Here is a 14944-nt window from a genome sequence, read left to right on the forward strand (position 1 = left end):
AGGCAAGAAAGTAATTAATTTGAAGGTTACACATTGAATTAACTGATAAAATTAACTGATAAAAATTTGTCATACCCAAGGGTGCATTTGTGTGACTGTATATATTCTCTAACTAGGCTTATTACATCGGGTGATAATTTGTGTGACTATCAATGTTCTCTAACTTGGCCTATTACATCAGGTGATATTTTGTGTGAATATATATATATATATATATGTGTGTGTGTGTGTGTGTGTGTGTGCAGTCACACAATATATATATATATATATATATATATATATATATATATATATATATATATATATATATATATATATATATATTCTCAAACTTGGCACAGTACTGCAAAGTGCTAATTGCATGACTACTGGTAAATATAATATATTCTAACTTGGCCTATTATATCTGGTGCTAATTTGTGTAACTATGAATATTCTCTAACTTGGCCTATTACATCAGGTGCTAACCTGGCCTGCTACTTTGGAAAACTGGTGAACAAACATTAAAATATGAAATACACTCCTCTGCTACTTTCTCGTAAATGCCAAAAATAACTGGGCATTTACATCAAATTTTCAGATATTTCTTTTCCTGAAATGAAATCATTTTGGTAATGCAAATAAAATACTAAAGCAAATGCAGAAAAGAAAAGATGACCCACAAACTTCTATTCACAACAAATCTGCATATAGTGGTAATTAGAAGGTATTACAAAATGCACTTTAAAAACATTGTAACCAGTACCTGCTCTTCCTCTTCTTCTTGGTCCAATCCATTTGCCTCCCATTGTTGCTCTTCTACAACTATCTCTTCCTCCTCTTCCTCCTCCTCTTCTTCTTGCTCCTCCTCCTCCTCTTCTTCCTCATCCCCTCTATGAATCTGTTCCTCAATATACTCATTCCTCAGATTCTCCTTGGCATCAAAGGAAACCAAACTATCATCCTCAACAGCACCACTTGTTTCCATGGTAACTCCAGAATCATCACTCACTGTTGTGGTACCAGTTCCCAAAAGGTCCACATTACCTCCAATTTTGAGGTAATCCTCATCATGTCCATTTGCATTGTCACTGGAGAAAAATTCATAAAGTGGGTTGGAAGAGACAGACTTGTCCTGTTCATACATTGGATTGAAGGCATCACTTCCAGACATGTTTGTACTTCCAGAAGTTAACTCGTACAATGGATTGGTATTCTCAACACTAAATTCTGCTTTCAAATATGTTCCATTCTGGTGAGGTGAAATCTGAAGAAAAAAAAATTTAAATTTTATTTGTTTAAATGAGAATAAATAAAAGTTATGATGATTATATTAACTGAATATATTGAACTAGGCATCCCATTTCATTAACACAACAGGCCTGTCTTTCACTTACAGAACTCAACTAAATTTAAGGCTAGAAAATTAGATATCTGATAATCTGATTTAACAAAATTTAAGTCGGACTCCAAATTAAGAAACCAAAGTCTGGAGTCAAGACTTAAATTATGGTTTTGACTCCAGATACCTGATTGGCTGTCATTTAAGTCTGACTAACAAATCAAATATCTTTAATCGAAACACATCATGTCAAAATAATGTGTGCAACATATATTTTTCAAGAGGTAGCCATTTCATTGAGTATCAAAACCATGACACTTTGATTACGAGCCAAACACTCTACCAGCTGAGCAAATATGGTTCCCTCTTTGCATGAGACCTATGAAAAAACAACAATGTTGTTTGAACTTAGAAGTTAATTTATTCTTTCATTTTTTATCAATTTTTTCTACATTTTTGTTGCTTACTTTGCGAAATATTTTTAGAAACTATACAGATAATACATCCAAAAATGTACAATGAAGGATAGTTCTGTTTACATCACAATGACTCATAAGTAAAAAAACACTCAAGAATAATAAAAGACAGGAAATGTGCAACAAGTAGTATCCTGTACCTACTCCCGTCTGACCTTGTCTGGATAAAAAGACAAAAGCCTAGCCTTTTCTCCTGTCCTAATTGTGCATCTAATAGACATAATCTATATCCCTGATAATGTTTCAAATTCTGTATTGTCAGAGTCCCTACTACATTTTATATATATATATATACACACACACACACACACAAAATAAAAGCATCATGACTTGTTTTAAGCCAAATGATCAGAGTACATAATATTTGTTTTCATTATCTTGCAATTAGTAGTCCACAAAAACAATACATCACTATTAATTGACTAGAACTTGAGGATTCTATTATATAACCTAACATGGTGGATCAAACTAGTACAATTCATAGTGATTCATGCACTGCAGAGGACAATGTTTACAACAATCTGCTCTGTGGGAACTTAAAATGAGGTGATTGTGGAGGCAAATCGAAGTTAGGAGAAAACACATTCAGGGGCCATAACTCCTCTAAATGATGATGTGGAATGCTTGTCATTCAACACCTTCAAGGACAAGTCAATGTAAGCAACATCTGATGCAAGGATCCAGAGACAACTGACATGGGCCACAACTCTTTCCAAACAGGCACAAAAAAAGACCATGAAAGGCACATCTAGGTTTAAGAGGCATGGGTCTTGCCAAATTCAGTCACAATATGGTCCCTGAGCCATGCTGGTTGAAAGGATCAGCTCAGGTGGTGATTTAAAACTTAGGGACAAAGGGCAATAACTCAGTAAAAATTTGACCTGAAAAGGGGAAACCATTAAAAGGCAATAGACAATTCACCTACAAAAGGGCATGAAATTATGTGCAATGGTTGCAGACCCATGGTGAGTACAATAAGTGTAAATGGCTGAACAGACAGCAATGGAAATGATGTTTACTATATGGTACTGACATTTCAATTGGAGTGGGGACTAAGATTTATGGTAGGACTTTTGCTAATTATATGGGTAAACTAGTTGAAATAATCAGTAACAATGACACTGTATGAACTCCTCCCTCCTAAAGTGGCTGACCTATCATGCCATAAAGCATTAAACTGTATCTTGCATTAAACAACCATAACTGTAATTTTGGACAGCTTAGGTGTACTCGGCAAGTGTAATTGGGTGTCTAAAGTTCTAACATTGGCCTGGCCATGCATATTCTCCTCTGTAAAATTTGGTGTCAGCAGTGGTACCACTGTCAGGCTAGATAACAGGCTGATGCTGGATAACAGACTGATGTGGTCTTAATTATTGTCCCCATTCAATGGTTATCAAGATACGAGACAAACATAAATAGGTATAATATGTGACCGGAATTCACCATAGGTTTTAGTCTGGATAGCTAATGCTATTGAGTTCCCAAATGGTGCTAGGGAAGTCCTGGGTTAGAGCTCTATCAGACAGCAGACATAATAGCAAAATTTGTGGATTGTTCACCCTGTTTACGCTGTATATGAAAGCAAGCACCACACTCATGTTTACTCGTGTGTACATGAGTATCCATCACATGCCAGTGATATACATATACAATCAATTTTTCAAAATTGTTGTTATGACATTCATATATTGGTATAACATTTAAGGTGTTATAATGGTGATTAAGTCACACCAGTACACATTTCAAGGTAATTTAAAAAGAAAGTGCACTGAAGGGACAGTGAAGTGTAGGTAACTTTGTGGTTTTAACTTTTCTTTCATGTTTCTGGGGGCTGTGGTGGCTAAATGATTAATGTGCAGGTTCAAATCCTACCATAGGACCAGCCTGGATCACCTACTGTGGTGGATCCTTGGGAGAGATACTCACCTCCAATTGCTGAGACAATAAATAACCTATCTGTACCGCTGTGCCATAAAGCACAAAAAACCAAACCATCATTTGTGTTTTCTAATTTGTCCTGGATTCAATACCCGACTTTACCTAAAATTATTAGCTTTGATGTTGTTGTTGTTGTAGGGTTTTACGCCATTTTTCAGCACACGATAGGCTATACATGGCAGACAGTATTAATGGTGGAGGAAGAACCCACGAAATCCCCGGGAAAGAACCACCGATCCTCGAGAAGCTAGTGGCAAGCCTTCTCACATACCCACACTGGCCGAATCTGAGACTCGACTTAACTTGCAAAATTGATATTTTTATACAAGTAAGGCCATAAGGATCAAAGCGATTCAAAATCTTTTACAAATTTATAAGTTGGTGCATATTTTCTCGCACTACTCTCAGCTGAATATATACCCTCAGTAAGGGTCATCATCACACTATAAGTATAGAAAAAGTACCCCGTCACTAACTGCCCATAAAATAACATCTGAATGATTTCACAAAAATTCATAAAAATCTGCTGATACTGAAGAACATCTTGTCAAATACATTAAGAAATGGGTATGTCAGTTATTTTAAAACATTATAGTTATAGGGATCATGTTCTTTTTAAAAGCAGCTAAAAGCATGACGCACGGTCCAATTAAAGCATATCTTAAATCACGACAAAATCACAACATATTTCCCATGGTCATGTATACTTTTTTCTTATACATTACCATTCTAATTACTACTGTTAGTAAAAGACTAATGGAATTTCTTGTTTAATTACATAAATAACAGACTCAAATTGTAAACAAGTCATTTACATTCAGTCTCTGTCCAAGTTCACAATGCTATATAACAATACACCTAGGTAAAAAGTGATATCATAATGTCATGTTTATGTCATTGAATGCTGTGCAATAAGCAATAATTCTACAAAAGCAGAATAGCTTCTGTATGTGAAAGCTGTTACAGTTCATGCTCTTGAGGTCACGTGTCAAAATATATTTCACTACCTTTTTGTTTGAATTTTTTTTACATTGTTGTAAATCCTGATCAGCCTGCATGCCCCTTCTAAATCCACTCCATCAAAAAACTATTCCACATTTGCCTAAATACAGTACCTGAAGTGGATCAAATATAGCAAGATAAATATGGTACCTGAAGTGGATCAAATATAGCAAGATAAATACGGTACCTGAAGTGGATCAATTATAGCAAGATAAATAAGGTACCTATGGCGGATCAATCAACATAAACTTGATAAATATGGTACCTGAAGTGATTCAACTGGACAGATACGGTAAGCAAAGTGAGTCAACTTAAACTGGACAAATATGGTACCCAGAGTCAACTTAAACTGAACAAATACAGTACCCAAAGTGGGTTAATTTATACTGGACATATATGGTACCTGATATGGGTTAATTTACTTTGGATCAATATGTCACCTAAAATGGGTAAATTTTAAGCTAAACTACTTTTCAAATGACAGTTACAATTTTTACATTCACTCCAGACTGTAAAATCTCACTTAAAATGTACAAATACAACCTTCTGATTTGTCACTACTGTATCAGGTATGATTTGGAGTTGAGGAACATTGTGAGAGCGGGCCCAGGTGTGTGATTGTATGGTAACATGTTTTGTTTTAAACAATTTGAAGGAGCCAAGACTAAGCCAAAAATATCTTGATAAAATTGGGCAGAGCTAAATATAAACACAACAACAATTATACTCACCGGTTCTGTATACAAATTATTAAGCAGATCTGGCAGGTAACCAAATCGGTGGTTGGAAGGATGAATGTTACCAAAATAAATCTTTCTTTTTACGTGAAAGCAGCTCAAAGTTGAGGAATCTCCCTGCACTTGCAGATGCCATTAATAGACCTGACACTTGCTATGAGAACACCAGACTTACTGTGTGCCTTTCTGGCATTATATCCTTTTTTGGTTTGGATGGTTTTAATGGTACCTTGAACACATGACTGGTTATATCCATGCCAGGGAAATGGGAACTAATTGCCTTTCCCAATAACATGTCGAGGTAGCCAACCAAGGCGGACCTCGACAGGTATGGAACCTGCAACCCTTGGATTACAAGTCAGATGCTCTTCAGAGCTACCGCACTTTATATTGATCTCACAAATTCATGTTCAATTCTATCTGACACAACTAAAACAAACTTGTATGTTTTGATGAATTATGATTTTGAACCACTGTCATTGCATTTCGGTACATATCCCATTAAAAGGTCAGGGAGTCAACCTAATATATTTATCGTAAAAGAAGTTGGATTATTATCAAGAATGAATTTATCCAGGAATAAATATCATAGCCAAAGTGAGTCAATTTAAATCAAACTAGATTTTGTATTACAATTACAATATCATATTTACTCAATTTAGAGAAGTCATGATATTTTTTCTTTAAAATCAAAGCAACGAAAAAATATTGGAGATTATTATTTGATAGAAAAATGTTTTCTCAGTTGTTACAAAAATTAATACTAGTACATGTAGTTAGAACTGCAGATGCTGATGTTTATAAATTGCAAAAATCAAGACGATTGTCTGTTTCTTGTGTCATTCATTTGGTGTGTGTGTGTTTGTGTGTGTGTGTGTGTGTGTATGTATGTATGCTATTTAACAGTGCATAAGCACAATTCTAGCTATATAGTGCCCAACAAAATCTAGGTAGCTAAAATGGTAACGGCAAACCCATACTAAAATAACCAGGAAGACAAACCCTTACCTGGCACCATGACAAAAGATAAAGGTAACAGTGTTGCAAAAGGCACAAATAAACAAAGATAATGGTGAAACAATTAAAACCCATAATATACTGAGTGAATTTTTTACTGTATAAATCACATACTTTTAAAAGTTCCATGGCTTCAGTTGGAACATTATCAAAGGATACAGACCCATCCCAAACATGCCTCCATTAGTTCCTTCTTCTGATATGAAGCAAGATGCATCTGGTCTATTCTTAAAGTCTGCACAACACCAACTGTATCTGTTACCTACTGTACACACATGCTTGTAAGTTGAGTCCAAAATTAAGCTTTACAGACCTAGATATACATCACATAATGTGCCAACAGATCTGGGTCTATGCAGTTTGTTAGCAGTAATCAGTAAAACAAACACCACAAACCCTGACCTGCAATCACATTAAGCAATGGCAGATTAGGAATTATGTTTGCAGTTAGATTAGACTTATAAGCAAGTCTAGGGGCCCCGAGTGGCCGAGTGGTCTAAAGCGCTCTTCGTTACGGATCACTGCCATCTCACCTCTGTCTGCAGCGGTTCGAGTCTAAGATTCAGCCAATGTGGGCATGTGAGAAAGCTTGCCAGTAGCTTCTCGTGGGTCGGTGGTTCTTTCCGGAGTTTTCCGGGTTCTTCCTCCACCATTAATACTGGCCGCCATGTATAGCCTATCGTGTGCTGAAAAATGGCGTTAAACCCCACAACAACAACAACAACAACAGCAAGTCTATATATTGCACTTTGAGACTTCTACTCTTCCATCAAATACCCTACACAAGACTATCATTTATTTAAGTACCTGATGCAGAATTGACCTAAAATTATATTCCTGCTTTTAACACAATTTCACCAAGTATAAAAGATTTCATATCACATTCTCTAATACAAGAAATAAATAAATTGTTATTACTTATTATTATTAAAGGAAAAATATCTCTTAAATAAATACTTTCTATCACTATCATACATATAAAATGACCTAATGGTTTATGAGAAATTGCCAAGGCATGATGGGACACTGCTTTGAACTGCCTTACATGGTCAGGTCTCATGATCTGCAAACTTTTGTCCCTTATTAATTATACAAAACATACAGTCTAGTCAGAACTGCATAACTGATAGCCCCATATATTTGAAATTTAACACAAGTTATGGCATGTGGTGTGACTAACAGCATGCCTTCAAAATCCTGCCAAAGTTAAAAAACCAGCAATGGTGACCCTCTCTAGAAAATTATCTTCATTTTGAGTACATATAATGACTCTATTATCTGAAAGAAATTGTACAGGATACAGTTGTTGGCACATACATGTACTTGAAGTTCAGAATGATTTTTTTCTTCATCAGACAGATAAGTGTAGCTCTAATGTAAAAGGAATGTGACAAAACTGATGTTCAGGGGAGAGAGGAGTAGTCTGCAACCCTCTTTATCTATAGTTTAATTGCTACAACCCAACACAGAGTCTGAAACATCTCTGCCATTTTTGACCTAGGAATATGCACTCCAAAAAAAGAAGTCCCTTATCAATGTCTTTTAAACAGTAATACATTTGATGGAATACATTTGTCCGACCATTAGTAATTTAACTATAGCTTTGCAGAATACTGAAAATGGCAGTCCAGAATCACACATGTACAAAAGCTGGGAGTAAAGAATGTGAAAACAAGAGGCCTTTTAAAGGGGCTGACACTCAACTGGATAAAAAGAATTTGCTGGAATTCAGAAAGTCTATTTCCACCTTCCTGTTATCTTTTTTAATTGATGAGCATTGAAATACTCTCACATACTCCTGAGAAACTCCAGCATACCAAACTTAGATGGAAATTTTTTTATAAAACTTTTTAAGTTTTGAGTGCAGGCCCCATTTCACAAAAGGCCTCCAAGTCCAGATATTATATGATTTACTGGTAATATTTCAGGCCAGTTCAGATATCATCCATTTGTAATGATGCAAAATTTGTAAGAGATAATTTTGCAATATATTCTGTCGGGGTGAGCATGACACGTAACCATCAAGTCCGATGTACAGATTAGACGCCCCATAAACTGTTGACTGTGATGGACGGAATCGGCTGTTTGGGGCAATATTTTAATTTTTATTAGGGTTAGTTCGATAACGGTCTGACAGATATATCAGTGTAAGGTCATGAAGTGGTAAATGGACAAACCAGATAAAAATGTAGGAAAAACCTGGGCCATTTGAAACAAATGTCACAGGATATTTTCCAAAATAGTTATTATTAAAGTCAGACTAGAGAGGATTATTCTGGTCTTGATAGGAGTGATACAAATTTTGCTAGGTAAGGAAATTAATCCAGATTGGCTAAAGGAGAGGAAGGGTGTTCCCAGACAGAATTCAGGCTTTTAATAAGTTCCTCTTGCAAAATTCATCTTATTTCTGAGGCAAGCCATAAATTAGCACCAAGATTAAGTAAAGAGTAATTTTCTCATTAAGTTGTCAAAGAGATGCATCTTGGCAAGTGAGGGACACAAGAGGTGAGATTTAATTTCATAAAAAGATCTTGAATAAAGTACAAGGTTAGTCTCACCTGCATACAATATATGTTCATTTATTTAAGTTTGTAATTATTTGTTGAATTTATTCATTTTAAATTCATATGTCAATTTTTCCTCGAGTTAAGAAGTACCTGCTTGCATGCATTGTGTCTCAAATGTTATATGACTCACATATTATAGGAATGAGTTTGGATTTAGTTGTCTTGTATGTAACAGAAATCATGTAGTGTAAACTTTCATGCATTTCTTCTGACACGAATTGTAAGGAGTAAATTATCCGTCTTAAATGATTTGTATCATGTATGCTGACAATTGATTTTCTATGTCAATGAATTGATAATTAACAAAGTAAGATTTAGGGCAAGGAGTAAAGTTCATTAATTCATTGTGTAATTAAATTGTGAATTCATTTCAATTGTGAATCACATTAGGAGTGTGTGTAGACAAGCACAGCTCTGGTGGTAATTTATGGCCACAGCAGGGGGTAGGGTGGGGTGACAGGGCAGTAACAGTATTCTGAGAGATTTGTCATATTTCAAGGGGTTGTGAGTTTCTATTTTGGTTACAAACTGACCATAGCTTAGTTCTGTTGAATTACAAAAGATAACATCTGATGTAAAGAGTGGGAATATTGTTTGATCCTAGAGGGGAAAAATTTGACATTTATTTAGATTGGGTATTATATTTTTATTTTGTAAGGAAAAAAATAGTTCCATACTATACTGCACAGAGTCTAACTACAGCCAAGAATGAAGCGGCTGGGGATGGGGGAGGGGTAGAGAGAGATATGGCAATACCGGCCTATCACCAACAGAAATACAGCAATGATGACCTATCACCAACAGTGATTTGGAAAAGATGTGAAACACCAGTTGATTCTGATATGCTGTTAAGTTCAGTTCAATCAGTCACTTGATTATATGACGAGATTTGTTCTATAACAGAATGGTGAATTGAATTTTGCATAAATTTTCTAACTCAATGTCTGAGAGAAAGTGAATCATTCACATTCAGTTTCATTTTGTTCATGTAAATGATTGAATTATTATACTGTACCTACAGAGCTTGTGTTATTCTCCATCTCTGCTCAGATCTGTTATGCCATCCGTTAATTTCATATTTTATTTTATTGTTTAATTGATGGGGGCAACAATCATCTCAACAACATAATGATAACCTAAGCACCATCATCACCACCACCACCACCAACTGCCAAGGATCGTAATTTTCAGACCAAAGTTTAAATTATAGTTCTATTGGTTTAATCATGTCCGGAACTTAAGAATTTAGGTCAGGGAAGCTGGAATGGCTTTTCCTAGAGAGAGCCCTAAATGTTCCAGAGACTTAATCTGTTAATGATAAATATGTGCATGACAATCAGAAATGATGCTGCATGGCTGCTTGCTGATTAATTGGTCATTAAATCTTCCAGCAGTACTACATGTATATCTACATGTGTACAAGCCTGATCCAACTGCACACAACATAGATCATGACCTGCCATCACACAATGTGCCAGCATATCAGAGTCCATGTTGTTTATTAATTATTAATCCTAACAATCTGCATAGATACAGATCTGCCATCAAATCATGCACTGGCAAAATTATGGTCTATGCAGTTATCAGTTATATATACAACTATATATGGTACATGATGAGAGAGGATAATGCAGAACTACATACATGTACATGTTTAATCTAAAGCACATGGAGTACATGAAACTAGGACCAATACATCATGACAAGATGTGACAAAGATCAGGGTTTAGAACTAATTTAAAAAAAACCTTCCCTCCCTCTCAAATTATAGGAGGAATTTAATAAACATAAAAATAGAGGACTTCCAAAAATTATAAAAGATTTTTTTTTTACACAATTGCCTGATATTTCGGTGCAATTTTTTGGTTAGGTATTATCAATAGCACAATAGAATATAATATGAAACACGTGATCAACAAATTCTATTTGACACATTTTTGAGATGTTTCTGTTAAAAAAGAAACTGCATATAACTTAACAACAAGACCGCTGAAAAATGGTTTAATTACAGACAAGTACTGAAATACTTGCTTAGAAGAAGAGTCCAACTCTTGCATTACTCTCAAGCAGATTTGGGTCTGTGCAGTTTGTTAGGAGTGATCAGCAGAACAAACACTGACCCTGATCTGCAACTTGTAAGCGAGTAAATACAGTGAACAATTCTTCTAAGCCTCTGATAAAATGCAGAAGTAAAACAATTTCGGACAAATATATCTGCAAATACCTCATAGAAATAATATACTTTTTCCATGTTAGAAACTTCCATCAAATAAGATCATGATGGTATCGTTTTATCTTGGCATACAGAAGATTTAGGACTCGATCAGATACTGGTATTTGATCAATAATTAAAGTCTTTAATGTAAACACCAAAAACTGATAATGCTGATTATGCAATTTCATTTTCTACACTGGGTGCTGACCTCTGAATATCACTGAAAACCAACACAATTTCAACATAAAATATGTATAAAAAAGGATACCCCATTTAAGTGAGATCTTGATGCAGCAAAACACCAATAGGATTGCTTTAATTTAAATAAAAACATGAACTACTCACAGTTCTTCTTCATTACATGGACTTGTTGTCTAAATTATGGAACTAGGCCTTATAGTAAATGAATGACATTCTTGATCTAGACTAAGACAACAAAATTTCCATTGATGTGGAGAATTTCCATGTGGAGAAATTTCATGAGCCTGTTCTCTGACATTTGGTTCTGATTTAAAACTGCCCCTTCTGACTGAGCAGTGATGGTTTCAGGTTTCAATCACAAGGCAGAGAGAAGTCAGTTCTAGACTCTATATAAAAGTTAAATTGGGTGCATTTCTTGGAAGCTAGATACAAGTTACAGGCCCACTGAATGACAGGTTCTGATGTTACATACCAGATGGGACTAACTTTATCCTGTTTCTGCTAACAATTCAAAGAATATTGTTTATTTTCTGTACAAAGAAACTGTGCTAGTACAGAGTATACCCAACATGTATCTATAGGAGCAGACCTCAATATATATTGGTTTTAATTAAAACATAGCCTGGTCTTTATCCTCATTCTTGTGTGTATTATTAAAAATGCTTAGATTGAGATCCATGTTCCTATTCCCCAATGTTGACCTAATAGATTTAGACTGGGATTCATATTCCCCAATGTTGACCTAATAGATTTAGACTGGGATTCATATTCCCCAATGTTGACCTAATAGATTTAGACTGGGATCCATGTTCCCCCATGTGGATGTAATAGATTTAGATTGAGATCCATGTTCCCCAATGTTGACCTAATAGATTTAGACTGGGATCCATGTTCCCCAATGTTGACCTAATAGATTTAGACTGGGATCCATGTTCACAAATGTTGACCTAATAGATTTAGACTGGGAGCCATGTTCCCCAATGTTGACCTAATATATTTAGACTGGGATCCATGTTCCCCAATGTTGACCTAATATATTTAGACTGGGATCCATGTTCCCCAATGTTGACATAATAGATTTAGACTGAGATCAATGTTCCCCAATGTTGACATAATAAATTCTCAGATCTAGATGACCGTAACCATGGAGATATTTACAAAATTTAAAACAAGTCCAGTTGAAAAACTGTATTTAGTTACCATCAAAGTCTGACAGTTAACATGAGATTGAGTGTGGGTATAACATACACACATCTCACATCACAATACAGTTTCACTTTATCACTGATTATACAGCTGTACAGTTTCACTTTATCACTGATTATACAGCTGTAACAGGATACAGTACTTCCATGGTTCTTTAGTCTGGTAAGGGGTCATTCAAACATACAATGCTATTACAAACCGAAACTACATGAATGTTTCGGTTGACAAAGTGGGTCCTCTTCAGACTATACTCTAACTTTTACTGCAGATGTACTTTTTCAGTTAATTAAAGCATTTATAAACTTTCATATTCAGCCATATGTCTCCAATGGCCTCGTGGACAAATATACTACATCATATTTGCTGTTGGTGCTTAGAAAACACATAGAGCACAGGGTGGTTGAGTGGTCAGAGGGGCAAGCTTTTATAGAGCACTCAACATCTCACCTTTGTCAGTGCAAGTTTGAGTCTTGGCTCAACCAATATGGGTATGAAAGAAATCTTGCCAATAACTTCCCATGGGTTTGTGTTTCTTCCCAGCTTTTTCCTACACCAAGTATCCTCCCTGTTATGTATAGCCTATCATGTGCTGAAAAATGGGTCTTAAACCCTAAAAAGCACTTATATTTGTTGTTGTTGTTGTTGTTGTTGTAGTGTTTAACGCCATTTTTCAGCACACAATAGGCTATACATGGCAGCCAGTATTAATGGTGGAGGAAGATCCCTGAAAAACCCAGGGAAGAACCACCAACCCACGAGAAGCTACTGGCAGGCTTACCCACGTACCCACGCTAGCCGAGCCTTGGACTCGAACCCACGCAGACAGAGGTGAGATGGCAGTGATCCGTAACGGAGAGCACTTTAGACCACTCGGCCACTCGGGGCCCCCACTTATATTTGTAATAGTCCATACATGTCCCCTACCATATGTCCAGCCTACAGATAGCCTGAACACATGGGGACTTAACCTGGTGTGACCTTATCATTTGTACCATATATATTTGCTTATAAGTCATGTCCAACTGCACAGACCCAGATCTGCTGTTACATAATGTGCCAGCAGAAATGAGTCTGTGCACCTGTTGTGAGTAACCAATAGAACAAACAACACAGAGTGACCCTGATCTGCAGGCAAATTATGCCACAAAAGATCAGGATCTTTGTTTATGAAGTTTGACTTGACTTAAAAGCAAGTGCATAGTGTATGTCCTGGCCCCTTACGTCTCAAATTTCCTGCCTATTACTGACCCATACAGTGGCCTACATGCTCTTTAACTAATATGGCACACACCTGGTACGTTGTTATCAAACATTGCTTCTGTAATAAAGCAGATACCTGCACTTGTTTGCACACATATGGAATACAAAATCCAAGCATAAGCTAGCACCTATAATTTTGTCAACCTTTAAGTCACTGACCCCTAGAGGTTTTTGTTGTTTTCGCCTGAAATGCGAGTATGAAACAAATTGGGGGCGATTTCTGAATACATCCTAATACATCAATTTCCAAGAGATTTCCCATTAAACTAATGCCTAGTTGTGTTAGAAACATCATTTTTCATTGGCTATTTCACTCATGCATGAGCAGAAGGGTAACAGTTGGAATTCGTATTTTGTGTTTGTTTTTTTTGCTTAACGAATGTTATGTAGTAACATTTAGGCCTAGAACTGGAGATGATAAAGCAGTGAATTGGTTCAGTGTCTGAAAATATAAAACAATGCATTTCAAACTACCAAAACCCTGAATACCAAAACAAAATTCTTATAAACAGTTATTTTGTTTTCCAGCACTTTAAGTTAATGGCAAAGATTTATGATACTGTGAAATCTGAAACGAGACAAACCTCAATAGCGTACAACAGAAGAGACAGATATAAACCAATATATTTACCATCTTGTGTTTTGAAAACTGTATGCACCATGATGGTGCAAGACACTTCAGCAACCATTACAATGCTGATATATTTATGTCAAAATGTCAGTCATAAAATTTTCAAACATCTTACTCAAAATGCAGCTTCTTATCAAACATGCTGTAATAATTCTCTCTTCTAACTTAGACAAGTTTTAAGCATTCAATGAAAATTATTATTCAAAAATATATCCTTCACCTATGGAACTGCCAGATCACTAAGGGGCTTGGAGTGAATTCTTCTTACCATTTATGGAACTGCCAGATGACTAAGGGGCTTTGAATGAGTTCTTGCCAACATTTTTGGAACTGCCAGATCATTAAGGGACTTGAAGTGAATTCTTCCCAC

At 35.8% G+C, this 14944-nt stretch overlaps 1 protein-coding gene and 1 long non-coding RNA gene across 21 annotated transcripts in view; one reads left to right on the top strand and one right to left on the bottom strand.

The window, feature by feature from the left end:
• The window catches only part of LOC149792501 (uncharacterized), a 250958-nt gene that overhangs the window by 128120 nt on the left and 107894 nt on the right, over positions 1 to 14944 (bottom strand). For all 20 annotated transcript variants that reach the window (XM_089971093.1, XM_089971092.1, XM_089971105.1 and 17 more), the window contains one exon: positions 746 to 1246. In XM_089971093.1, the coding sequence (XP_089827219.1) occupies positions 746 to 1246 (501 nt within the window). The remainder of the gene's footprint in view (positions 1 to 745; positions 1247 to 14944) is intronic.
• Positions 1 to 14944, top strand: part of LOC149792502 (uncharacterized) — a 142901-nt gene that overhangs the window by 26542 nt on the left and 101415 nt on the right. The gene's annotated exons all lie outside the window — the stretch shown is intronic.

Source organism: Sinohyriopsis cumingii, chromosome 9 (genome assembly GCF_028554795.1).
Source record: "Sinohyriopsis cumingii isolate HCF-2022 chromosome 9, ASM2855479v2, whole genome shotgun sequence".
Classification (NCBI taxonomy): domain Eukaryota; kingdom Metazoa; phylum Mollusca; class Bivalvia; order Unionida; family Unionidae; genus Sinohyriopsis; species Sinohyriopsis cumingii.